Source organism: Megalobrama amblycephala, linkage group LG6 (assembly GCF_018812025.1).
Source record: "Megalobrama amblycephala isolate DHTTF-2021 linkage group LG6, ASM1881202v1, whole genome shotgun sequence".
Lineage (NCBI taxonomy): Eukaryota > Metazoa > Chordata > Actinopteri > Cypriniformes > Xenocyprididae > Megalobrama > Megalobrama amblycephala.
Genome location: NC_063049.1, coordinates 9594426 through 9621479, shown reverse-complemented (window position 1 = coordinate 9621479; position 27054 = coordinate 9594426). Strand labels below are relative to the sequence as shown.

The 27054-nt window shown below is 41.5% G+C and overlaps 1 protein-coding gene and 1 pseudogene across 2 annotated transcripts; both read left to right on the top strand.

The window, feature by feature from the left end:
- Positions 1-397: 397 nt before the first annotated feature.
- On the top strand, positions 398-3533 carry c1ql2 (complement component 1, q subcomponent-like 2). Of its 2 annotated transcripts, XR_007185202.1 has the most exons (3): positions 577-1292; positions 2198-2502; positions 3234-3533. XR_007185202.1 is itself a non-coding variant. In XM_048192881.1 (2 exons), exons 1-2 carry the CDS (start codon positions 723-725, stop codon positions 2375-2377), a joined length of 750 nt encoding a protein of 249 aa, XP_048048838.1. In that variant the 5' UTR covers positions 398-722; the 3' UTR covers positions 2378-3533. The 2 variants fall into 2 exon arrangements, 1 of the variants encoding a protein (XP_048048838.1); XM_048192881.1 differs by having other exon boundaries at positions 398-1292; positions 2198-3533.
- Positions 3534-16341: 12808 nt separating this feature from the next.
- Positions 16342-26805, top strand: LOC125269855 (annotated as a pseudogene).
- Positions 26806-27054: the final 249 nt, after the last annotated feature.

Sequence of the window (27054 nt, the reverse complement as noted above, 5' to 3'; positions counted from 1 at the left end):
ATAACTTACTATATTTGCTGATTCAGTTATATTACACATGTTTGACTTCAATACAAGTATTGAGTGTTTTTACATGAAAAACATGTTACTTCTGTGGTGCCTTCTCCTAACATGTTGGCATATGCTAATTAAGGGCTAATTTTGCCAAATAAATGACACCACGTGATGAATATGAAGAATTAGGCACAGATTTGCTCAGAACCGAAAACAAGAGCTAAACTAAAACTTGTTAAGAATGCCAATTATCACAATTAATTACTACACGCCTTTAGAGAGAAGGGAGTTGAAAATCTTTTCTGTTGAACGCGAACATATGTTTTGTTACGCTCGAATCATCTCTATTATTTATTTATAGCTTTAGATGAGAGATTATCATCACAGCATCGTTCATCTAAACTGCAACAGCGTCGCTACGTCAGTCAGCGCGTCTTCTCTCTGCGCGCTACCTCCACCGCTCCGTCTCGCGCTCCAGCGCGCGTGCCAATAGTTTCTCTGACAACTCTGGCACAGACAGTGCTATTCTGCCAGAGGTCACAAGAAGGAGGGACGGAGGGGAGTGTTTGCATTTTATATACATTAAAAGGAAAGAGAGGTTTTTTTTTCTTGTCGTAATTTCAAGCTCGCGTGTCACCATTTCCTCCAAAAACGAGCCGGACTTTTTAGCGCGAGCTTCCCGGGTGCTCCACAGCAAGCGAATAATTGGCGCGGTCGTGGGCATCGTCATGATCGTGGCGCTGGTCATCGCAATTCCGCTTCTGGTCCAAACCTCTGTGGTTTCAGCGCACTACGAAATGATAGGCACCTGCCGGATGATCTGTGATCCGTACAACCCCAAACCGAGCGCCACGGCGCTGGAGGTGATGCAGGATCTCAGTGCCATCCCACCGTCTTTCGCTCAAGGGACTAGAGGAGAACCGGGCCGTCCGGGCAAACCGGGACCCAGGGGTCCACCTGGCGAACCTGGTCCGCCTGGTCCAAGGGGACCACCTGGAGACTCCGGCAGACCTGGATTTACCGGCATCACATCGGGGACGGTGAGGACTGAGACAGGAGATGTTGGTCCAGCTTTAGGGAACAACAAGATCGCGTTTTACGTGGGTCTCAAGAACCCTCACGAAGGCTACGAGGTGCTCCGGTTTGACGATGTGGTGACAAATGTCGGAAATCACTATGATCCCACCACTGGCAAGTTTACGTGTCAGGTGTCCGGGATTTACTACTTCACCTACCATGTGCTGATGCGCGGAGGGGACGGGACAAGCATGTGGGCAGACCTCTGTAAAAATGGACAGGTATTTCTACAACGTTTGCAGGAGCAAAACAGCAAACACATGATGCGAATTAAGGCTAATTAATAAGACTTGAATCACTCATGATTTTTTTTTTTTTTTCACAGAAACATTTCAACAGTTTTCAAACTACTTTTCGGTAAACACAAAAGTTACACACAATGCGCTGTGTACAAACTCGCGAACATAAATCGATTTAGCAGCTTTATCGTTGTTTAAATTGAACGGGAAATAAATAAAACAAAGAAGTGTTGTCATTATTTATCACTTTGTTGACGCCACTTCAAGTCAATGAATTATTCGCAAACTGAGCAGCTTGTTCAGATACAAATGCATGGTCTATCTGCGCGTGGTGTGGAAATAAGCGTATCAAACAGATGCACGACTGGTGCATTTAAAGAACTCTGGGAATGTGACTGTATTCAGAAATGTTCTGTCATTTTAAGCAGGAAAAAAGTGCATGGTTTAAGCTGATAAAATTTATCTTCTTTTCAGTTTTCTTTGATTTTTATCTGGGGGTATAGGCTACACCTCAACAATTGTGCATCACACAATAAAATACGCATAAAATGCATTACTAAATAAAGAGCAGTCGAACGCATACGCATAGTATGCATTAATAATAAAACATTGGTTGTTGCTGCAGACAGGGAAGTGAATGCGTTAATGATTTAGCAGTCAAAAATTAAGCTACTATTAATTATATTATTATTATAAACACTATAAATCTTTCTTAATACATGCACCTTAACAGGTGACTAACTATGATTTCTCTGCATGTGTTAACAAATATTAAAACGAAATGTGAGGTTTTTATTAGTGAAGATCCATCCATTTCAAAACTGCAGGCTATCATAAGCGCTGCGAATTCAGCGGCACTTAATGACATTCTGCGTTTATTTGAACAGGTTCGCGCGAGCGCCATCGCGCAGGACGCCGATCAGAACTACGACTACGCGAGCAACAGTGTCGTGCTGCACCTGGACTCTGGCGACGAGATTTATGTCAAACTCGACGGCGGAAAGGCGCACGGAGGCAACAACAACAAATACAGTACATTTTCTGGCTTCATTCTGTATCCAGACTGAGCTGCCACGCGCCTCGTTTCACATGGACTGTTCGTGAATCTCCTCTCTCCGCGCGACACTCCATTGCCATTCCTGTCTGTATAGTGTCGCTGGGAATATAAGGATCATCTGAACTCAGCGCCTGTGTGAGAATTTGTTGTCTGAATTTGTCCCTTTCTGTTTAATGATGTCTTGTGTTTGGCTTTAATACCCAATTAAACGAAACATTAATAGTAAGCAGCAAAACATGCACAGGATGGTGATCAGGATACCACATCTAGATGATTAGCATATCTGTACAGTTCTCCAAGTGATTTTTGCTCAAATGGAATGATTTTCCTGTATAACTGCATTACTGAGCCCCTAGTCTGGACTTATGCAATTTCTGGTGTTAGATAAGTTGGTTTCATGTAGCATATTTTGGTCTAATGCTGGATATCTTAAGCTGGACAAGTGTAAACAAACAGGTTTTAAGCATTTCAGCTCATTGGAAAAAATGAAAGGGAACGCTTATCTAAAAATCCTGTCATCGTTCACTCAATCTCATGGCGTTTGAAACCTGCACAGACTTCTTTCTTTTGTGTAACCCAAAAAAGAGATATTTTGTAAAATGTCTAGCTTCCCTACCCCTACAGTGAAAGCCAATGTTGTTTGGGTTGGGTATACAGTAGAACGAAAGTCATGCAGGTTTGGAACAACATGAGGATGAGTAAAAATGAAGGGATTTTATATATACATGTATGGTTGAATTATCCCTTTAAATCCTAATTTAAGCTCTATTACAAAAGCAGTAGAGCATTACAGTGTGTTTTCAGTTTGTATTTAAATAACAAATCTGTGTGTGTGTGTGTTTTAATGAAGTGTTGTAATTCGGCAGTGAACTCTGGGACTTGACGTTTGACCTCACACAGGTTCTTCTGAGACCTTCAGCAGCTAAAACACTGAGCGTGCCAAACATCACGGCCAAAGACAGAGAGGGAGAACATGATGTCTAGTCAAATCAACCAAATAAAATCCACATAATACAACATTTCCAACAACAACTGTCATTTAGAAGATCACACTGACCAAAACAAAACTGAGTTTAGCTGCTTTTTGATGAGTATTTGGTGCCTGTTCATTCAGATGTTTTCCGTTCTGGTTAAAAGAGAAGGTTAATAAACATCCTTAAACAACAGCAAGGCGTCTGTTAATCCATCCGACACTTGGCTTACACACTTTATATATAATGAGCTCCTCATTAACACCTGATTACACACTGAGCAGCATGAGGAAGAACAGTAATATGAGACATAAAACAAGAGTTTTGCTGTCAGCCACATGTTTGAATATCAGACTAATCTTTCATACATGTTTACCCAACACACACGATTACAGCAATTAAATGCTCTGGTGCTTGTCTTTCTAGCTCTCTTCAAATCTAGTTTGATTTGTTTGTGCAAAACACATCTCTGACTGATCCGAAAGATTTATTGGCTTTGACAAAAGAACCAAATCGTATGACTGTTCACACAACCCATGAATTCAAATGAATCACCTGAATAATTCTGGTTTGTCTTGGATTATTCATTTGAAGTGTTTGACTGGCCGCCCATCTGTGTTCATTTTGGAGTTGTGTAGAAACATGTGCCTTGATAAGCTTTTATTAGTCCGCGTATGTGCGACGTATAAGTGCGATCTGATCCTCGTGATCGTGTGAGGAGGCACAGCTGGTAGTTACAGAGTGAAAGAAAAATAAGCCAGGGGGCTCACATCACTTTTCTCTCTCCTTCTCACTCTCCCCTTGCTCATTTCTCTCAGTTCATCTGCCACTCTTTACAATATAACAGCACACACACACTGGAGCAGCTGGGTAACAGACCTGTCACGCAGTTTTGCATTGGATGTCTTTCAGGAAGTCAGCAGGAGCATTGGCCAGTGCAAACACACACACACACACACACACACACACACACACACAGACTCCAGTAATGACATCATTCAAAGCGTCTCCGTCACAGCAACTTTATTTCATCATTAGGTCTCAGGGACAAACACTGTGCTGACACTCTATGCAGCTACATCAACCCTAACTGCTCATCCTCACACTGAGTCTCCAACACGATCACACATCTCCTGTTAAACATCGCCAGAAGCTGCTTAGAAGAATCCAGTTTGTTTAGCCCTCGTGTAAATAATGATGTAGGGGGAGAGTGGGGTAAGATGAGCCATTTTGTTTACTTATGTGGTCCTCAAGACAAATGAACATTTTAAATGATCAGAATACATCTATGACAAATGGTTCTATAAATATGGCTTCTTATTAAAAAAAGTGTTCCTGTGGTTCACTTTACCCCAGGTTAGGGGTAAGTTGAGCCGAGTCAGTAGGTGGGTCTAAACTGACCATCTTACTGAATCTGAATCAAACCCATGTGAAATTATAAAGATAATTTACCTCTTTAAAAAAAAAAAACTAATTTAATAATCAAATTTCCTTTTCAAATAGTCATATTTCATTTCTTAAATTTAACTTAAACAACATAAAACCAACCAAATGAAGTTGAAATTTCAATATCTTTAATTGTTTGCATTTCTGAAACAATATGTTGAACACCAAAGGTGTAACCTTCAGACTAAACAGAGAGTTTGTTGAGTAAAATTAAATAAAAACTAAATGAGAATGGATGAATAAATGTTGCTGAAACTAATACATTTTAGTCAAAAGGTTCTTGACATGGTTGGTTTTCTGCAATGTCAACCATGTCAGGTCATTAGGGACTACAGGTGGAAAGATATATATATGATTAAACATCTTCTGGTTTATATCAGAGAAGGATTTGGTGTACTTGTACACTGTTCCTATCAAAAAACTCGGAAAAACAAAACAACAACATAAAAAAGATAAACTGTTAAAATATGGTAAACTCACATGACAATAAAAGTACAGTTCAGTTCCCAAGATACAGGGGGTGGGTCAACTTACCCATTGGCTCATCTTACCCCACTCTCCCCCCATGTGTAATAATAATAACAATTCTTATTTTCCCTTAACCAAAGCCCAATTATTTAATCATGATAAATGAAACCATTTCAAAGAAAAAAAGAGTTTTGTAATGGCTTTTGTAGCAAGCCATCTCGCAGTGCTACAACCTGTGACGTCACATGGTTGGTTGGCTCCAGTGGATTAATCTTTGATTTTTCTGTTTAGTTGCTGTAATCATTACAAGTAATAGATAAACTCATAATATCTGTCACCAAGCAGTTGACCAATAGAGAGCTCCGTGCTATTTGCAAGGCCGGGCTGATTAAAAATAGGCAAACAAAAATAAGTCAGGACTCCAGCAGTGAAGGATAAATTGATTAAAAACTATTGCACAGAATGCAAAAGGATCAACAAAGATAATGGCAAGGAAAATGACCGGATCAGGGATCACGTTTGGAGATTATCCAACGTATGCAGTGCGGTTTGCAAAATGGGTGTTTATAATGGTTGTGGTTCATTTTAATTTCTGACAGTCATTTTGGCTGTTTCTCAATATGTTTTTTATGCTTTATTTAGTGACAAATCACACAACAATTAAATACAAAGTAAATATAACAATAACAGTAAAAAGAGTAAAAAAAATAATGATAATAGAAACAATACAAATAAACTGAAAAAATAAACAATATAAAAACATAGGGGTATATATACATAGGGGTATTGAAATCAAATCCATATCTAATTCCAAAATAAGGTGATAATAAAAAGCACACATACCAGCTTCTCAGATAGCGCTCAAATATTGAGTTCTCTTTCAAGTCTTGAGCTTGAACGGACAAATTCACATAAAAATTGTTAACATGCCCGTCTTGGTGAGTATCCTAGCAGACATAGTCGGTTACGTCTTACGTTAGCATAAACAGTTGAGAAAGGCAAGACATGATATTGTGTTATACTTGATATCTGTGCATTAAAGGATTAGTTCACTTTCAAATAAAATTTTCCTGATAATTTACTCACCCCCATGTCATCCAAGATGTTCATGTCTTTCTTTCTTCAGTCGAAAAAAAAAAAAAGGTTTTTGATGAAAACATTCCAGGATTTTTCTCCTTATAGTGGACTTCAATGGACTCCAGACAGTTGAAGGTCAAAATTACAGCTTCAGTGCAGCTTCAAAGGGCTTTAAACGATACCAGATGAGGAATAAGGGTCTTATCTAGAGAAACGATCGGTCATTTTTGAAAAAAAATGTAAATGTATATGCTTTATATAAACAAATGATCGCCTTCCAAGTCAAATTTTATTTGAAAGTGGACTAATCCTTTAAGTGAAAGTAGCCTAATATTCCTGCTGTCTGTATTTTTATTGTTAATCAAACAACAAAAGACAAGGAAATCACTCACTGCTCTTGATTGAATGGCTTTTGTAACTTTAATAAGGATTCATCTTTAATTTATACAGTCAAATATGCAATGTTATTTTACATTTGATTACTTCATTCAATTTATGTACCTGAAAATCACTGTTTATTTTATTTGTATCTTTGATCTATTGTATTTATTTGTGCTGATGCTTGTAGTTAGATTATTTGTTCTTATTTTCTTTATTTTTATTTAACAGTAGTCCTTTTTTCCTTGAACATATAGTGTAATAAATTGGAACCATTACACCCCTAATCTCCATCAATGCTGGACTCACCTGGCCAGCTGGTGTCGCACAGCCCCTCAGCTTGACCTTCGCCGCTGTCTCCCTCCAGTTCCCCGGCTCTGCTTCGGGTCTCCTCTCCACCAGCTAAGCTCCCCAAGACAGATCCCATGGCTTCACCTCTGGACTCCAAGCCCTTGACTCCACCTTGGCTTGTCAGCCCATCAGCTCCTCGTAGGCTCTGCGTTCCCTCACCTCTTCTGTTGTCAACCATCACTCAGGCTCCACTGGACTCCCTCATTCCCTTGGCTCTACCTTGGTCCATCACCACACTGGTTTCACAATGGTCTTCCGGGCCTCCAGCTGCGCCTCAGCCTTCCACCCTTTCATCTCCACTGGGATCCTCGTTCCCTCCGACACCGTTATGGTCCCCACTCCCTCCGGTGTCGCCCTGTTCTGCCAGTCCCCTGTTGTCACCTTAGTCCTTTGAGCTGGCGGCATCACCTTGGACCTCCAGACCTGCGATGTCTTCCCAGGCTGTCGCCCCTGCAGCTTCTCTGCGATCACCATCTCACCCAGCTCCTCCTCTGTTGATTGGGCCCAAGGTTCTGTCCAAGAGAGCTGTCAGGACTCTCCCTTGGCTCCACCCTCCGTCTGCTGCACCAAGGAGGGCCACCTTCCCAGCTCCTCTTGTTACTCCTCCTATTCACCGTCCGCCTCCTGAGCCCCCTCCTGTCCTCCGCCATTGTACTGTCATTTACAGAGTGGGGGGGGGGGGGGGTTATGTTTTGTTTAGCAGTCTTGTCACTCCTGTTTTTTGTTTCTTGTGCTTCTGTTCAGTTTAGTCTTGATTATGTCCTAGTTAGTTTCTTTGTCTATCATTATGTTTCCCAATGTATTTATACTCCCTGTTCTGTTCAGTTCATTGTCGGTTCTTGTCTGTGTGTTACTTGGTTGTCTTGTGCTGTGGTGGAGGCTCAATTTTCACTTATATTGGGCTGCCTTGCTTTTTGGCAGCCAGTGCCATGGATTGTACTGTGTTTTGGACCTTCAACACATCGTCAACAAGCAAGAACTTAAGTTTTCAAAACCTGGGATCCAGTGCATCAGTGACTAGGACTGTGTTTGGAGTTTCAGGTTGAAACACAGATAGCCCTTGCCATCTTGTTGTGATCTGTTCAATGACATGAGCCTGGTATGACTGAACTCTGTATGGACGTCTTTAGGCTTTGCACTAGCTGTGGAAGCGCAGAGAGGGTAACATATTGTTGCCCAATCAGAAACACCATAGCTCCATCGAATGGCTCGAGGGCCTGAAATAGCTCCTCAATTAAATTACACTGTTCAGGCCTGAGATCAAGGTAGTGATGTTTTCCTCTCCGAGTCACGGCTCGGTCTGAGAGGGCAACAGTCACCGGCCATCTTTGTTCCAGAAGTCTGGACAGCATGTGATAAGAGCTGTTACAGTGAGTACTTTTATCTTGCACCAACATGTGTTGCAGTGTGCCCATTTGCTGCTGCTTATCCTTTAGCTTGGTGCATGCCAGCTCGCTCTTTTTAAAATGTTCAACAAGGCATCTTGCGGCAGTCACACACTTGGAAATAGCTTGGTTCTTCAAAGCACTTTCCACAGTTCAGGGTGAGATGCACTGATCTCTGATGCCCATCCATGCTTTTCTGCAAAAATCACTGCTACTATGACATTACCACGGTTGTCACAGACAACAGTTTTGATTTTCTCTGGTGGAATGTCGAATTTGACAATAACGTCTTCAAGCCACTCTTCAATATTTGCAGCTGTGTGTCTCTCTTCAAGGGGCATCGTTGTCAGGCTGTGGGACTCCATTTCCCAATCCTCCCCAAGAAAGTGACACATCACCCCCAGATACGCCTCTGTAGCAACAAATGTCAGTTGTGAGTGCAATGCTGTCAGTCTCCTTAAAGATTTTCTTCAACTTGCCTTTAATTTCTTTATATTTTTTCTCCATCATTTTCATGAAGTAGGTTCTTGAAGGAAGCGTGTACCTGGGATTGATAGTGGAGATCATCCTCTGAAAGCCTCCACCATGGACAGTGGGCGCATGTCTGTGACAATCATGTTCAAAATGCTGTAAACTCAGTTGCTTGCTCAGTTGAACAGGATGCAGCTGTCTGTACGAAGCTGTCCATGTGATTTACTGAAAAAGAGGTGAAATAAAAATTATTAGGTTTTTCTCCATTGTGTACACACAAAAAGTGGAACTAAGCCCATTAAGTCTGAAAACTCAAAGCTTATGAATCAACAAGACTCCAGACTGCTAAACTATAAGCACAACCCCATTCTTTTCACTAAAATCACATTTTTGCAAAAGTCTAAGCACAAATAATTTTGCATATTTTGTTCATTTGGAAACGACTGGCCTTCATAAGGCCACAACCTCATTACCAACTGGTCTCACTCAAGTTTTACCTGTTCAAACTCATTAGGCAAAACACTACAATCATGTCTCAGAGAATAAAAGAGACATCAGGTTACCTCTGTGTTTGGAAAAAATGGAGCAGCAGGAGGAGGAAGGTGAGACAGTATCTCTAATGAAATCTGCACAACTTTGGTTTAAACAGTATTTTGATGGAAGTGTCTTATGAACTTAGCAACTTAGCTTAGCCTAAATGTGATGAACGTTACCTTGTGTCAACTCCGCTCCGTGGACTTGATGCGTGGACTGGGTGTTTTCGGGTTGAGGTGTTGAAGTATCAAAGTCGTACTGTTGTGGTACGCCAGTTCAATCTTACAGTAAACACACTGTACAGAGTTTTCTTCCTGTTTTAGTTTGAAATGATCCCAAACTTTGGAAACTTTCTGCTGTTTTATTTGGCCTTAATCTTTCCATTTTAATTCCTCCATTTTTCATTCTGCTGCGACTTCTGTGTATCACATGTCCAGAGTCTAGTGGGTTGTGCGTCAGTAATAATGGTCCGTGGGGAAACATTATGCTCCGTGTGTAGTTAAATGGACTAAACGAAGCTTCGAGGCAAATAATTCGAGTTTTGTATTTGAGTTACTCGAGGAATCGTTTCAGCCCTATATGGTAACATATTACACTGAAGTAGGCAGCTTTTAAATATACATTTATTTAAAGCAAAATTTCTTCTTTTAACCTAACACTAACCCGTGAAATTACATTTCTTTAATAGCCTAAACCAGGGGTTGGCAACCTATATGATACGGAGGAGTAATTGCTGGCACAATAGCAAAAGCGAGAGATGTGTATTTATTTAATTCAGATAAAGTGAGACCTGGATTCGTCCAGAGGACTCAGCAACCCCTGCTGCTCTCTCTAACAACTTCACTTTCTCTCATACCCCTCGCCAATCTGGGAGGGGTGGGGGCACAGGTCTGCTCATTTCTGACAATTGGAAATACTCGACTCATTCCTCTCTGTGCAACTACAATTCATTTGAGTTTCATGCTATTACAATCTCAATTCCTGTCAAAATTCATATCGTAGTAATTTATCGCCCCCCAGGCCAACTGGGTACCTTTGTAGAGGAACTGGACATGCTGCTGTCCTCATTCCCAGAGGATGGTAGCCCACTTGTAGTTTTTGGCGATTTCAACATTCATCTAGAGAAGCCTTATGCTTCTGACTTCCACTCTCTTCTAGCCTCATTCGATCTTAATCGGCTCATCACCACAAGTACACACAAATCTGGCAACCAGCTTGATCTCATTTACACACGCAACTGCATCACCGACAACATTCTGGTAAAACCTCTGCACTTTTCTGATCATTTTTTCATTACTTTTAATCTTCAACTCCCCATTTGTTCACCACCAACCCCGCTACCAGTTACCTTCAGACGAAACCTGCGCTCTCTTTCTTCTTCTGATCTTTCCTCTACTGTATCATCCTCCCTTCCCTCACCCACACAATTCTCATCTCTGGATGTGAATACAGCAACAGACACTTTATGTTCCACATTAACTTCTTCTCTAGATAGTATCTGTCCTCTGTCATCCAGGCCTGCACGTGCCACTCCCTCTAATCCCTGGTTATCTGATGTTCTTCGTGAACATCGGACCAAACTCAGGGCTGCAGAGAGGAAGTGGCACAAATCAAAAGACCAATTTGACCTATGTAGCTATCAGTCTCTGCTCTCATCCTTTTCTGCTGAAATTCATGCTGCTAAATCCTCCTATTTCCACAACAAAATCAACAGCGCTTCAAACACACGTACACTTTTCAAAACATTCAACTCTCTCCTCTGTCCCCCTCCACCACCACCCACCTCATCCCTTACTGCTGATAATTTTGCTACATTTTTCACTGACAAAACATCTACCATCAGCAGTCAGTTCTCCGCTCCACACACACAGGAACACAGACCAACCACACACACAGCCACACACCTCCTCTCTTCATTCTCCCCCTCACTGAGACAGAAGTATCCAAACTTCTCCTCTCCAATCATCCTACTACCTGCCCTCTAGATCCCATCCCCACACACCTTCTACAAGCCATCGCTCCCACACTTTTACCAGCACTGACACACATCATCAACACATCTCTCCACACTGGCACTTTCCCTAACACATTCAAGCAGGCTCGGGTAACCCCACTGCTTAAGAAACCCACATTAAACACGTCTCTTGTAGACAGCTACAGACCTGTTTCTCTCCTACCATTCATAGGAAAAACACTTGAACGAGTTGTTTTCAACCAGGTGTCATCTTTCCTCTCACAGAGCAACCAATTGGATGTCAATCAATCTGGTTTCAAGGGTGGCCACTCGACTGAGACTGCACTGCTGTCGGTCACTGAATCCCTGCGGATTGCAAAGGCTGATTCCAAATCATCAGTTCTCATTCTGCTCGATCTATCTGCTGCCTTTGACATGGTGAATCATCAGATCCTCCTGTCCACCCTCTCATCACTGGGCATTACAGGTACTCCACTTCTCTGGTTTGAATCCTATCTCACAGGAAGGTCTTTCAGGGTTGCCTGGAGAGGGGAGGTATCCAAAGCTCATCAACTGACCACGGGTGTTCCTCAGGGTTCAGTTCTTGGACCCCTCCTCTTCTCCATTTACACTACATCACTTGGTCCCATCATTCAGGCACATGGTTTCTCCTACCATTGCTATGCTGATGACACACAACTCTTCCTTTCATTCCAACCAGATGATCCCACAGTAGCTGCACGAATCTCAAGCTGTCTGGCGGACATCTCGGCATGGATGAAAGAACATTATCTACAGCTCAACCTGGCTAAGACTGAGCTTCTCGTCTTCCCTGCCAATCCGACTCTAAATCACGATTTCAGCATCCAGCTAGGCACATCCTCAATTACCCCATCAAATTCGGCCAGAAATCTTGGAGTAATCCTTGATGATCAACTGACCTTCAAAGACCACATTGCAAAGACAGCTCGGTCATGCAGATTTGCACTTTACAACATCAGGAAAATCAGGCCCTTTCTAACAGAACATGCAACACAACTTCTGGTCCAGGCTCTGGTCATTTCTAGGCTTGATTACTGCAATGCTCTTCTGGCTGGACTGCCATCATGCACAATCAAGCCTCTACAAATGATTCAGAACGCAGCAGCATGTCTCGTCTTCAACGAGCCCAAAAGAGCCCACGTCACGCCTCTCTTCATCTCTCTTCACTGGCTACCACTTGCTGCTCACATCAAATTCAAGGCGTTGACGCTTGCTTACAGATCCACCACAGGCTCAGCACCCTCCTACTTCCACTCACTCTTACGAGTTTACACTCCTACCAGAAACCTGCGCTCATTAAAGGAGCGAAGGCTTGTGGTACCATCACAGAGAGGCACGAAATCACTTTCCAGAACATTCTCATTCACTGTCCCTTGCTGGTGGAATGATCTTCCTGCCTTCATCCGGAATGCGGAATCCCTGGCAATATTCAAAAGACAGCTGAAAACCCATCTCTTTCGTGAGCACTTAACCTCATCTTAAAAAAAAAAAAAAAAAAAAAAAAAAAAAAACTTATTCCTTTCCTTTCACTTCCTCTAATCCCTCTCTATTGTAGCTTAGGATAATCTGAGCACTGCCTATAACTTGTATTATGAGCACTTCTTGTCTATTTGCCTCGTCATGACGACTCGCTTGTTGTATTCCTCACTTGTAAGTCGCTTTGGATAAAAGCGTCTGCCAAATGAATAAATGTAAATGTAAATGTAAATGTAAAGTATGGGAAATGTCCCGCCCCTTACCATAACCACGAGTTTGAATATTGTGACGTGTTCGTTCCCTGAAGAAAACTCAAGACTACAATGGAGGCATTTCAGGGAGTTCAGAAACAGTGACACTGATATAGAGAAGAACTTCTGCTGGAGGAATTACACACTAAAGATGAACATGGAAAAAAATCTTAGGACCCCTTTAAAGCAGAACTAAGTAACTTTTTTTACCTTCATAAATAGTTTTCTAAGTCCTTACGATGGTTAATTGACTTGTAGTGGTGTGTTTGAGGCGAGCACTAACCCCCTCTGGCACGTCTACGCCAGCAAACAGCACTTGCGAGTTGAGCTTCACCGACCCGACACAATCTTGCCTCATGTTCACGTTCACGCGAGAGTGACAAAATGCTTTACGGTAATTCAATATACACATAGCGACCTCACTTTATAAGACAATTTAAAAAATTACCCACCTCCATCGAGATTTCTTGTACTGTATTTGCAAAACTACTGCGCTGGTGAGCGTTGTAGTCATTGTAGTCCAGAGCTGCGCTTGGAGTATTTACGACAGTGTGATTCACTGAAGGAACCTGTAGGGGGAGCTTCGCAAATCTTACTGAGTTCCGCTTTAAGAATAATGTGCATTAACTTTTAAATTGTAACATATTTAAATATAAGTTTAGCATGTGCAGGATGATGATTCATCAGCCAATGTGTTATTACGGGAAATAACATTTGCTAATTTTGTTGTCATAAAATATACGAAACCCCCTGGTATTTTACAGAATGTATATATGACTTTTATAATCATTCTTATTAATGTTTATATGTTATACATTCTTATAAATGTTTTTAAAGTGTCAATGTAAAATCCTAAATCAACTATCTGTTTTTAGAATTTAGTTGAATAACCAATGACAGACAAAACCCCAGTAAAATCCCAGTTAAATAGATTTATCTGAAAGGTGAATTTATTCTATGACTGATATACATAGTAAATATATATTTTAACAATAAATATTTTAATTAAATTAATCACACGCATGCTCATGCTGCTCACATGTTCTGCGTCAGCCAATACTTTCTGACGTAGAATCTGGAAGCGCTGGACGTAAACAGTATAGGTGAATGACACAGAAGAAAAGATATTGTTGAATAAAGTCGTCATTTTTGTTTTGTTTTTGCGCAACAAAAGTATTCTTGTCGCTTCATAACATTAAGGTTGAACCACTGCAGTCACATTGACTATTTTAATGTGGTCTTTAGTACCTTTCTGGACCTTGACAGTGATGGGTAAATTGCTGTCTATTGAAGAGTTAGAGAGCTCTCAGATTTCATCAAAAATATCTTAATTTTGTTCTGAAGATGAACGAAGGTCTTACGGGTGTGGAACGACATGAGGGTGAGTATTTAAAGGTGCTCTAAGCGATCCTGGGCGGAGTAACTTCCTGTTGACGTTCGAAGTGTTGTCAAACAAAACAGAGGCTAGCTAGACCCTCCCTCCCTCCTCCTCCTCCTCCTCCCCCTCCCCTCCGTGCTTCCTGAAACAGTCATGAACGCACATTTAAAATCATTCTTGTCGGTTATTGGCTGGAGCATGTTTATTATGATTCGTGGTCCAGGCTGCACCAGTTTGTTTTTATTGCCATTTTCGGAGCTTGTGGCGACTACAGAGACCGCGTTTTTTTACAGTGTGTTCAGGGGACGGGCAGCTAGCGGATAGTGAGAAGATGTTTGCTGTATATGACAAAAAATGTTTTAGCCTAAAAACATGTGACATCGCTTAGAGCACCTTTAATGACTGAATTTACATTTTTGGGTGAACTGACCCTTTAATAGCAGTCTAAGCACATTTAGAAACTATAAGAACAATTATCATACTTTAACAAAAATGAAACATATATTTCCAGAAAAAAACTAATTCCACAAAAATAATACTACAAGATACAGTAAAGTCATGGTACATTTTAAGGGTATCTTGGGAAAAGAGCTTCTAATGACCCTTCATTTGCTGTATTTAAAGATATATGTAGTAACCTAAGCTGAAGACACTTGTAATGCAGTCCAACACACATACACGTGCTGTCCATCCCTCATTATACCTTTCTCTCTAATGCGCAGCATGCCTCAGCCAATCAGAGGTTAAAGGGCAAGCACTCCCCTCTAATGCATGCTAAAGAGACACTAACACACATACACACACACACACACACACACACACACCTCTCTAGCTGTTAGATCTGGTATCTTCCGAATACATTCATCACTGAATAGAGGAAATCTGATACATTTTGTGTCTCATACACTCTAGAGCAGGGGTGGATCTAGAAAATTATTTGTAGTGTAGCAGAGGGGAGGTATGAGGAATATGAGGGGTGGAAACACCAAAGCTAGCACTCATGCAAAAGACAATTTTATAATGTGAATTCACAGTAAAACAAGAGCAGTAAATTACTGTGATGTCAGCATCATTTTCAGGAATTTGAACGAAAATGACCCAGCATGCATTGATTTCATAGTAAATTTCTGACAACAGTAATTTATCATAAAATAATACTCTTTATCCTGTATATTTTCCTGTATAAAACGCAAGTTTAAGAGCAGCAAAAACTTTTGAATTTGCAAACATTAGAAAGAAATAGCTGACCAATATGTCAAAGCACTGAGATTGGATCAGTTTTGCAAATGATGTTTGAGCAAAATAGTATTTTACATTTTTAAACAAGACTTTAAGTTGGTTTTAAGACAAGTCAGCATAAATGTTTCAATCTAGTTAATTAAGATTAGATTCTTACCTAACTGCAGTTCATTTTATTTTTTCGTCAGATAGCAAAAGATCTATATCCATGATCAAAATGGAGCAAACAATATGGACATATCCTATCCAGATGGGATTAGATTTCTCAGAGGACCTCTGAGTTAGCCAAGAAGAGGTCATTTTCCGAATCACAAACAAATGGGAAAACACTCAATCTGTACGTGAATTTTGGCCTCACTATATTTTTATTTATTTATTTATTTATTTATTTTTTTTTGTTTATCTCACAAAGAACCGGTTCATAAGATTCATTTGTTAGTGCAGCACTGCTTAAATTTTTTATTTTATACTGGGATAATTCTGGAGTGGCAAAACTTTTTCTTGCGTTGCATTTGTTTAGGACGTGTTGCTTATGTGCAGACAAACACATATTACGTGACTCTGACTCTTGTTACTAGTGATTTAGGCAGTGAAAGTGAAAGTGTTGCTTGGGTGGATCGTGCTCTGCTGTTATTGTATATTTACGCCTGCGATAACACAGTCCTCATGACTTCAGATCATATGCTGTCAGTTTCTTCTTGCTGTGTGGATTGCTCAGAAGAATTTGGTAAGAAACAATCAGGCTACTTGTCTCCATTTTTGTTTATTTTTACTGTTGCATTGATAATCGTTAAGTTTGAACTGCATTTATATAGCATTTATTAATCTTTGTTAATGTTAATTTCAGCATTTACTAATACATTATTAAAATCTTGTTAACATTAGTTAATGCACTGTGAACTAACATGAACAAACAATGAACAACTATATATATATGTGTATATATATATATATATATATATATATATATATATATATATATATATATATATATATATATATACGCGTGTGTGTGTGTGTACGTATGTGTTTTTCAGAAGACTTTTTTAACAGTCAAATGTAAAATGAACTGACATCTTATAGGCTTAAAGTAATTTAATTGTTTTGAATGTACTTCAAACTTCTATCCTTGCAGTGAAACTACTGCCCTTCTCTTCTTGGTTTAAAAATTGTTCCTGCATCTTGTGCTCTGAAGCTTAAAAGTCATATTGAATAAAGGTAATATCCAGTAGTTTAATTTTTACTCATCTCAAACAGCTATGCTAAGTGGTTCCTCATATGTGTAAAATTATATTTGAAATACCACCTAATATTTAGAATTAAGTTCACTTCTTGTCATCAAGTTCACATTGCATTTACTGCATAATACACTATATTGAAATTATAACTTTAAAAGGTAAGTTTCAAGTAATAAGCTAAATGATTAACTTTACCATGGTTTTGGCTGTCTCCCATAAGAGTGCAGGCCTGCAAGTATGACTGCCCCTAGACTTTGTAAGGCATTCCTTTCCAAATGTGCAGGGCTGCATTGAAAAGTATGAGTAGATCATAGAAACCTTTGCCATCAGTGATTTCTTCGATGAACTAAGGCTTGCGATGCTTTTGGGAAGCGCAGCCAAATCAACAACTGACATGCATCAGGGGTTAACATTTAAAAGACACACATAGTTTTACTGTTTCACTGGTTGTCCAGATGTTTAGAAAATTTTGTAACTCTTGATGGAAATATCATTCTTGTTGTAAAATAAAAAAAAGTTATTATTAATGGTCACCATTGACACCTATAGTCAGTGTCATGCTACCGTTATTCACATGGATTTATATATATAAATATATATTTAAATATTGTGATGTGAAATGCCTTCGTAAAAAGCTTTGTCTTCTTTTAGTACACAAATAACATTCACTGAATGGTGAATCAAGCTTTGAATGCCCTGATTGATTCTACTTCTATTCATTCAACAGTCAATTTCACATCTGTGAAAACTTCTCTTCTTGGTCCAATAATTATTCTTGCAGAAGCTTCAAAGTCAGAAGGAAGGTAAGATCTCTCATCATGATTCCCTTGTTTTAGTCATATTAAATGCAATAATGATTCTTTATTTTGAAATAAGATTAGATCAGCCATTAGGTCAAGTGGGCCAGATAAAGATACTGTGTCTCAAGTCTTTAATATAATAACTAGCCACTCAACTACTTCAACTGTTGTCACAGTACGATTGGAAGTGATGCCAACATTGGACAGGAAGTGACACTAACGGACAGGAAGTGAAGCTAACATTGGATTCGAGCGTGTTTTGATGCCTTCCTTCCTTCAATGTGTATTCCCCAAGGCAGCATTTTTCAGTTTTTCAGGGTTTCTACGCAGTTTGGAAATGTATGGAATTTGATTTGAGTAATTTTCAGGTCTGGAAAAGTATAGAAAAAAGAAAGCAGAGTATGGAAAAATATTTGTATTTCCAGAGTATTGCCCCTATTTAGTTTTCTATAATAGAAAATTAAGAATTTAATGAAAATAATTTTATCATACAAGAATTGTGTTTTCATGGCAGCTGTTGAGTGATTTTTTTTAGCGATTGTTAAACATGACTGAATGAATTCAAGATGCAAAAATGCAGGTTATATGAGTGTTTTGGGTTTGGGTTACGCTGTGTGGTTTCTTGGTCGTTAAAGCAGACCTAAGGCCTTGAAATATGACGTACTGCCCTAACGAAAGCCACATTTTGAACACTTACTGTATTTACATTACCAGTCTTTTTTATAGACCCTTGAACTTGGCAAATAGAACAATGCACAAAGCCGTATCGCACCATCAGCCCATTTCGTGTCATGGTCTCTCTGTCGCCACAGAGGACATTACGCCTTGATATTAGAGGTACAACCCTATGGAAAGACAAATTTGGAGAAAATAAATCTCTATCTATTCATGTGAATCCATACTCTTGTTTTCTTCATAGTAAGATGGCAGTGACACATTGCCAGGAAATTGGTATAGAAATTGTAATGCGCTGGCACGCAAAAAAGTTCCCTTAATATTTACAGATGACGGTACTTGATACCAAATATAAAGCTGAAAATAATGCCGTATGAATCATTTATGTTAGTCTGAAAATCTACAGACACATTTGGAAATTTGGGAAAGTATGAAATTTTGAAATGGAAAATGTGTAGGAACCCTGGTTTTCGGATGCAGTCTTGGTTTCACATAGGAGCAAGGCTTGTGATAACAGCTCAGAGAGCAAAAAACAGATTATACTAATATTATTGAAGTTCTGTTAAAGTGGGCAGGGCAATATTCATATGAAAAGGTAACTGAACAAAAAAAATGATTTTCTGTTTTTATTGTTTGGTTATATGCTTTTATAGCTCATTGCATGTATTGTACACTGCCTGGTATGCATCCTTGGATGATGTAAAGACAAAGAAATCTATAATGTTTGTTTATAATATTACAATAGTTTTTTTTTAATAATACAGTTGATGTGATTCTATTTTAGATGGCTACATTTACAGAGTATGGTGAAATGACTCAGAGGTACCTGGAAGATCTTAAAACATTCATATCTACTCAGGATCTCCCATCAGCAATAAACATGATTAAAAATTACCTTGAGAAGCAAGATCAGGAAGAACTTAACATCGCTGTGACGGGAGAGTCGGGTTCCGGAAAGTCCACGTTTGTCACTGCGTTCAGAGGTTTAGGGGATTAAGATGAAGGCTCTGCTAAAACTGGCCCAGTAGAAACCACTGTGACGACTGAATTTTACCTTCACCCAAAATACAAAAATGTGAAAGTGTGGGATCTTCCAGGCATTGGAACACCAGACTTCAAAGCCGATGAGTATCTTGAAAAGGTTCAGTTTAAACGCTATGATTTTTTCATCATCATTGCTTCAGAACGGTTCAGAGAATGCCACACTCAGCTGGCCACAGAGATCAAGAACATGGGGAAAAGTTTTATTTCGTTCGTTCAAAGACTGACTCGTGCATTGATGCTGAGAAGAGGAAGAAGAACTTTGATGAGAAAGAGATGCTGGATATCATCCGAAAGGATTGTGAAAATGGTTAGTTATTCAGTTCACATGACAATGATTTGAGCAACAAATAGATTAAGGTGTTGTTGTGTTTGAAAATTGTTATATTGAATAAAAATATATTGCATTTATATGTAAAATCAAAGACGTTTATAAATATAGCTGTGGGCCAGTTATTGGGGTTCAAGCACTTTAAGGCTTTAAATACATAAAAAGGTATTATATTTTATTTAGCAAGCATATAAACACTTATATCATAGATGGAAAAGACCATTTACAGCCAATACAGGCAATTTACTAAAGAAGTAGTTATAGCGCCACCTATTGCCTGATCTCCACCACTTTTTTGGGTGTCCATACATATGTGTGTCAAATTTGGTGAAAATATCTCATTTTGTTTTGATGTTATAGACATATATGAGAGCATAATTTTTTTTTTTTTTTTTTGCCACTTCCTATCAAACTTTTGACATTTGGGCATTATCGTTTAGTTAATGACCAATGGTTTCATATTTTCTATGGTGGTTTTGTCTTGATCAGACTAACGGTTTTGAAGATATTAGCAAAAGTTTTTTAAGCGCTAAATCACAACACTACACAAACCATCAGGCGAACCCTTGCATGTTTTATATCATTGGACTCTGCAAGGATCCAGGAGTCTAATGAGGTGACTCCTGGGAAAATAAGTTGACCACACCCAAAGTAATAAGCAATTTTAGTTTTACCAGTAGGTTGTGCTGGCTTGAAACTTCTCAGGCTCCTTTAGGGCATCATGACCTTTTGTTCCGATCGGCCTCCATTAACCTTGTCGCCACCTATTGGCCAATCTGGGTCATACTCTGTCAACATCTCCCCAAATTGAGACCTATCATCTGGCCAAGTTTCAAGTCTCTAGGCCTTACGGTTTGATCAGCATGATCATTTTTATGGCATAATAATAATAATAATAATAAATATAGCTGCAAGCAGCAATTACGGGGCCAAGCACAAAAACAGCACAAGAAGCCAGCCAACATGGCTGGGAGCATCAGACCAACAGCAGCAGTGAGCAATTAGAAAAAAAAGTTATTAGCATTTTTGTCAATTTTGTTATAACTTTTGACCACAAGGTGGCGCTGGTCCGAAACTTCTCAGGCTCCTTCAGGGCATTGTCCTGATGACCCATACCAAATTTGTGAATTTTGGTCAAACCCATCAGAAGTTATAAGCAAAAATAACCATTTTTCATATCTCCACTCCAGTAGGTGGCGCTGCGCCGAAACACTGTATCTTGCCTCAGGTCATGCTTGTGATGACACGTACCAAGTTTGGTCTGAATATGTTAAAGCATTGTAGAGATACAGCTTCAAGAGTAATTTTTGCAGCATATCTCAAATTCTTTGCTCCGGTATACGAAAACAGTTTGACTTATCGACTTGAAATCCATAACTTTTTGTCGGCATGGTCTGAAGATGAGACGGTTCAATTTTGGTGAAAATCGGAGCAGAGGTCTAGGAGGAGTTCGAAAAAGTAGGTTTTTAAAGAAAAACAATATGGCAGACAGGAAGTTCAGTTGACTATGGCAAATTTGATATCTATGTTCTCAGCATGAACCAAGGAATCTACTGAGACAAGTTCCATTACAATCGGTCAATATAGTCAAAAGTTATTAGCATTTCTGTAAATTTTGTTATAACTTTTGACCACAAGGTGGCGCAGTGCTGAAACTTCTCAGGCTCCTTCAGGGTATTGTGCTGGGGACCCATACCGAGTTTTGTAACGATACGCTAATGCGTTCGTAAAATACAGCATTTATAGCACGAAATTCAAAATAGCCGACGGCCAAAATGTCCGATATGAGAAAATTGGATATCATTTGACTCGGCATGATACCCCGAATCCAACAAGACCAAATTTATGATTTTTGGACAAACCCTTCAGAAGTTATAAGCAAAAATATCCATTTTTCATATCTCCGCACCAGTAGGTGGCGCTGAGCCGAAACACTGCATGGTGCCTAAGGTCATGCTTGTGAAGACATGTACCAAGTTTGGTCTGAATATGATAAAGTGTTGCAGAGATACAGCCTTACTTCTATTTTCGCAAGCGCTACGTACAATTCGTTCGTGTGTTTTTCGAAAACGGTTTGAGCAATCGACTTGAATTCCATAACTTTTTTTCAGCATGGTCTGAAGATGATCTGGTTCAATTTTCATGAAAATCGGACTAACGGCCTAGGAGGAGTTCGAAAAAGTAGGTTTTTCAGAAAATTCAAAATGGCGGAAAAATTTTCATGACGGAAAATGACGTCATATGATGCAATCGATTCGTCTTGACCCAAGGAATCATAGGAAAAAAGAATTTTGTTTCTAGCCCTTATGGTTCAAAAGTTATTAGCATAAACATAAGTGCAACTTTGGACAGCTGGTGGCGCTAGAGGGATTGAGTTAGAGACTCCAAATTTGCTATGGACAAAGGTCATTCTGTCCTCTAACTGTGTGCCAAATTTCACAACTTTCCCGCAAGCGGTTCTATGGGCTGCCATAGACTTCAAGAGCGGAAGAAGAAGAAGAAGAATAATAAGCGTACGGAACGCCAACAATAACAATAGGTGCCTAAGCACCTTCGGTGCTTGGCCCCTAAAAATCCTTGCAATTACAATAGGGATTCAGCACTGCTTTAATTTTCATGATTATGCTGGATGGTATACATTGGCCTATCAGCCTATTTAATAAGATACTATTAAAAATATATATAATCCTTTGTTGATGACTTTTTTGATTCTGTCTAGGTCTGAGAAAGATTGGTATAGAGGATCCTGTTGTGTTCCTGATCTCTGCCTTTGAGCTTGAAAAATATGTTCCCTTTCAGTCGGTCACGTTCGACGTACGTCAGTAGTGACCGACGAATTGGGATATCGCTTAGAGAGCCCTATCAGCTTCGTGTGAACTAAAACAAGCTAATGGAATTGGCGTGCAATATTTGCATAATGCGCACCGCCTCCGACAGGTGTATATAAATAGGAAGCAGATGCAATCGCACTCTGTCTTTCGCTTCGGAGCCAAACACTGGTGTTCTGCTTCAAAGAAGACTTTCACAAAGTGAAACTAAAACTAAAACTGCCTCAGAAGAGGATCAACAGCGCTGTTTTGTGTTGGTAGTCAAGGCACTTCAGCGAGGTCGCGAGCTTCCGGGGAGCCTGAGCTTAAAGCTCTCAACTGCTGTTTTTACAGCAACCCTCAAATCCACCTAAAAGAATAGTGTGTGTTGCGATTTGGGCCGGTTTCCCCGGTGTGTCAGGAAGTGGTGTACCTGAACACATCGCGTCACTCCCTGTGTGCTTCAGCACGAGTGAGCTGACTGTTCCCCTTCTAAAAGAGCTTTACAGACGAACCCTGACAGTATGTCATTTCGTCTGTGCGTTACTGGGTGCGGTCGTTCCCTGGTCCCTGCTGATGGGCACAATCGCTGCATCTCGTGTTTGGGCGTTCAGCACGCTGAAGCAGCTTTTGTGGATGGTTCATGTTCCCATTGCGGGAATATGAATATCGCGGTGCTGAGGTCTAGACTCTCCTTCCTGAAGTCTCAGGAAGCGGGGGTCCCCTCCCCTATGCCCCGTACGACTTTTTTTTCCGGCCCCGGACGGAATGACGGTTCGGCGGCGTATAGGAAGGATGACTTGAGGATCACGGTTAGGGCTTCCCCGCCGAGCGTCGCTCCGCGGGCCCCTGCCGCCTCGTCAGCACCGCAACCCATCTTGCCGCCGTTGGTTTCCGCTGGGCCCTCTACGGACTGTCCAGCCGTTACCTTTGGTGCGCCTGCAGCGGAGCAGATGTCGATCTCTGCATCGGAAGGTGAGCCAGAGTCCTCGGGGGAGGAAGATCCGCTGCGCTGCCGCCCTCCGGGACGGTAGCGTTGCCCGAGTCAGATCCCGAGTTGACGGCTGTGCTTTCCCGGGCCGCCGAGTGTGTTGGGCTCGTGTGGAATCCTCCACCCTGCCCCGGCCCATCTCGGTTGGATGATTGGTACTTGGGGGGGGGTCGCGCTGGTCAAACCCAGCGTCCCGCCCCAATGCCCTTCTTCCCGGAAGTGCACGATGAGGTGACCAGGTCTTGGCAAGCACCGTATAGTGTTCGTGCAAGGCCTGGTCCCTCGTCCGCCTTCACCTCCCTGGACGGCGGGGAAGCCAGGGGATACGTGAGGATCCCACCAGTCGAGCGGTCTGTTGCGATGCAACTGTGTCCAGCGGCCACCGGCTGGCGTGGTGAGCCGCGCCTCCCGTCCCGGGCCTGTAAGTGTGGTCCCTGGACGGGATGCGGAGGTTCTGAGTGATCTCCCGCAAGCGGTCGTAGACACCATCACTTCCGCTAGAGCTCCTTCCACTAGGAGCCTCTATGCGCTGAAGTGGAACCTGTTCGTTGAATGGTGCTCCTCTCGCGGAGAGGACCCCCGATCATGCTCGGTCAGATCTGTGCTTTCCTTCCTGCAAGAGGGCTTGGAGCGAAGGCTGTCTTCCTCCACCCTCAAGGTGTATGTCGCCGCTATCGCTGCACATCACCATGCAGTTGAGGGTAAGTCCCTGGGGAAACACGATCTGATCGTCAGATTCCTGAGGGGGGCGAGGAGACTGAATCCTCCTCGCCCTTCCTCCGTACCCTCTTGGGATCTGACCCTGGTTCTCACAGCTCTCCGGGGTCATCCCTTTGAGCCTTTGCAATCAGTCGACCTGAAAGTAATGTCTCTCAAAACTGTCCTTCTGGTTGCATTGGCTTCCCCTAAGAGGGTAGGGGATCTGCATGCATTTTCGGTCAACGAATCGTGCCTAGAATTCGCTGGCACGCAGGCGCCTCGCTGACAGATATCTGTAGAGCTGCGGGCTCGGCGACACCTAACATGTTCGCTAGATTCTATAGCCTACGTGTAGAGCCGGTATCTTCCCGTGTACTCGCTTCCACTAGCCGGTAGATGAGTTGAACCCGCTCTAAGTGTCGGCTTGCAATGCCATTCCCGCCCCCTGGGCCGGATGCGTGCATATTTCGACTCCAGTCGCGTTCCCCGCTTGGCGAACCCTGTCGAGTTCCTCCGCCTCCCCCTTCGGCTCGGACATTGCGGAGTGTCTGATGCCAGGCCTACATCCGTCGCTGACGCTGTCTGTTGGCTGGGGTCCATATGTCGTGACTCCTCTACGTGAGCGGTCCCATATGTGTAATTGTCCACGGTTTAAAACTCCCTACGGCGAGTCCGTGTCTTTCCCTTAGCAGAGCCAGCTCTGCTGTCACCTGTCAGATGAGTCTCCCCCTACCCAGGTGGAGCCATCCCAGGGACTCCATATGCGTACTGCCCCCCGGGCCAGTCCATATGTGTATTCTCCACGTAAACTCCTCCCCCATTGGGTAGGTAGTGGCCTCCGCAGCGTCCCCTACGGGTTCGCTTCCCCAGTGTAGTCTAGTTTACTTAGTGGGTATTAGGTAAAACAGCAGTAAACTCCTCGGCGTGAGCTCACCCCCTTCTCCATTCCTCCGGTGCTATGGGCGGCCAGAGCTCGCGTTGAGCAGGGGTTTCGTAACTGTGGCGCTTTAGTTGGGATCCCAATTCATCGGTCACTACTGACGTATGTCGAACGTGACCGACTGAAAGGGAATGTCTCGGTTACGTATGTAACCCTCGTTCCCTGAAGGAGGGAACGGAGACGTACGTCCCGTCACCACAGTTTCTGTACCCTCGCTGATGTGCGGACACCAGTTGTCTCCTCAGTGAAAAACAGAGTGCGATTGCATCTGCTTCCTATTTATATACACCTGTCGGAGGCGGTGCGCATTGTGCAAATATCGCACGCCAATTCCATTGGCTTGTTTTAGTTCACACGAAGCTGATAGGGCTCTCTAAGCGATATCCCAATTCGTCGGTCACTACTGACGTACGTCTCCGTTCCCTCCTTCAGGGAACGAGGGTTACATACGTAACCGAGACGATTTAAATCAGCTGCAGGAGAGAATGGAGAAAGAGATTCCACAGCATAAGAGACGTGTGCTGATGTTGGCTTTGCCGAATATTACACTGGAGATTAATGAGAAAAAGAAGAAAGCTCTAGAGGAAAACATCTCTATAGTTGCCTTCCTGTCTGCATGTGCAGCTGCTATGCCTCTTCCTGGTCTTTCAATCGCTGTAGATATAACCATCATAGCAACAGAGCTAACAAAGTACTACATCGCGTTTGGTCTGGATGATCCATCCCTGCAGAAGATCTGTCAAAGATCTGGGAAAACTGTAAAGGAATTGAAGAGTCTGATGAAGTCTCCTCTGCATCAAGGGATAAACCCAAGTTCAATATTAACCTGGCTGGGTGCTGCGTCTCTTCTTGTATCAGAAAATACTGTTGAGTTAATTTTGAGCCTCATTCCCATTATTGGCAGTTTAGTGGCAGGAGGACTGTCTTATGTGACAGTCTCAAATATGCTTAAGAGAGCTCTGGATGACATTGCTGAAGATGCTAGGAACTTCTTGCTGAACTTGCTGAAAATTCACATTTTTTTTACATGTCTTTCTTACATATATATATATTACTTTTGGCCCTCTCTATTTACTTTCCATAATAACAGCATCCCAGCCTCAGTTGCCAGTTTGCATTAAAAACATTTACTTTACATTAAAAACATTTATCTCTTTGTGATAAGTTGCTGTTTGTGTGTTGATTCATCAACGGACTCTTCCAAACTTGGTGAAAGATAGTTTCTCATATCCAGTTTCTCTGCACTACTATCATTGCCTTTACTCACTGTGAATATATTGTGTTGAATAAATACCTGCATCTGTTCAAACTTCATCCTCAAGTCTGGGTTTCCCTTACATTGCTCAGTAATATACTGTTTAGTTTGCCTTTTTCATTATTAGGGCCCGATGGTGTGAGGACCCTTTTGGAATTGCTCCATTTCTAATTATTCCTCTCTGAAATGAATCACATTTTTGAGGATCTAAATGTGCTCGAAAACTCATGAAACTTTGTACACGCGTCAGAAGGGGTGAAAATTTACATCTGATATGGGTTTCTGAATTAGGTGTGGCAAAATGACTAGATAGCGCCATCTACAAAATTTCAATTAAGCACCCTTCACGTTACGTTTCACGTACAGGTATGAAATTCGGAAGACACATGTATCAGCCCAATACCTACAAAAAAGTCAGTCCCTGGGAGAACTATCTGAAACCAAACAGGAAGTCAAATATTTAGAATTTTCTTTGCAAAATTTGTGCAG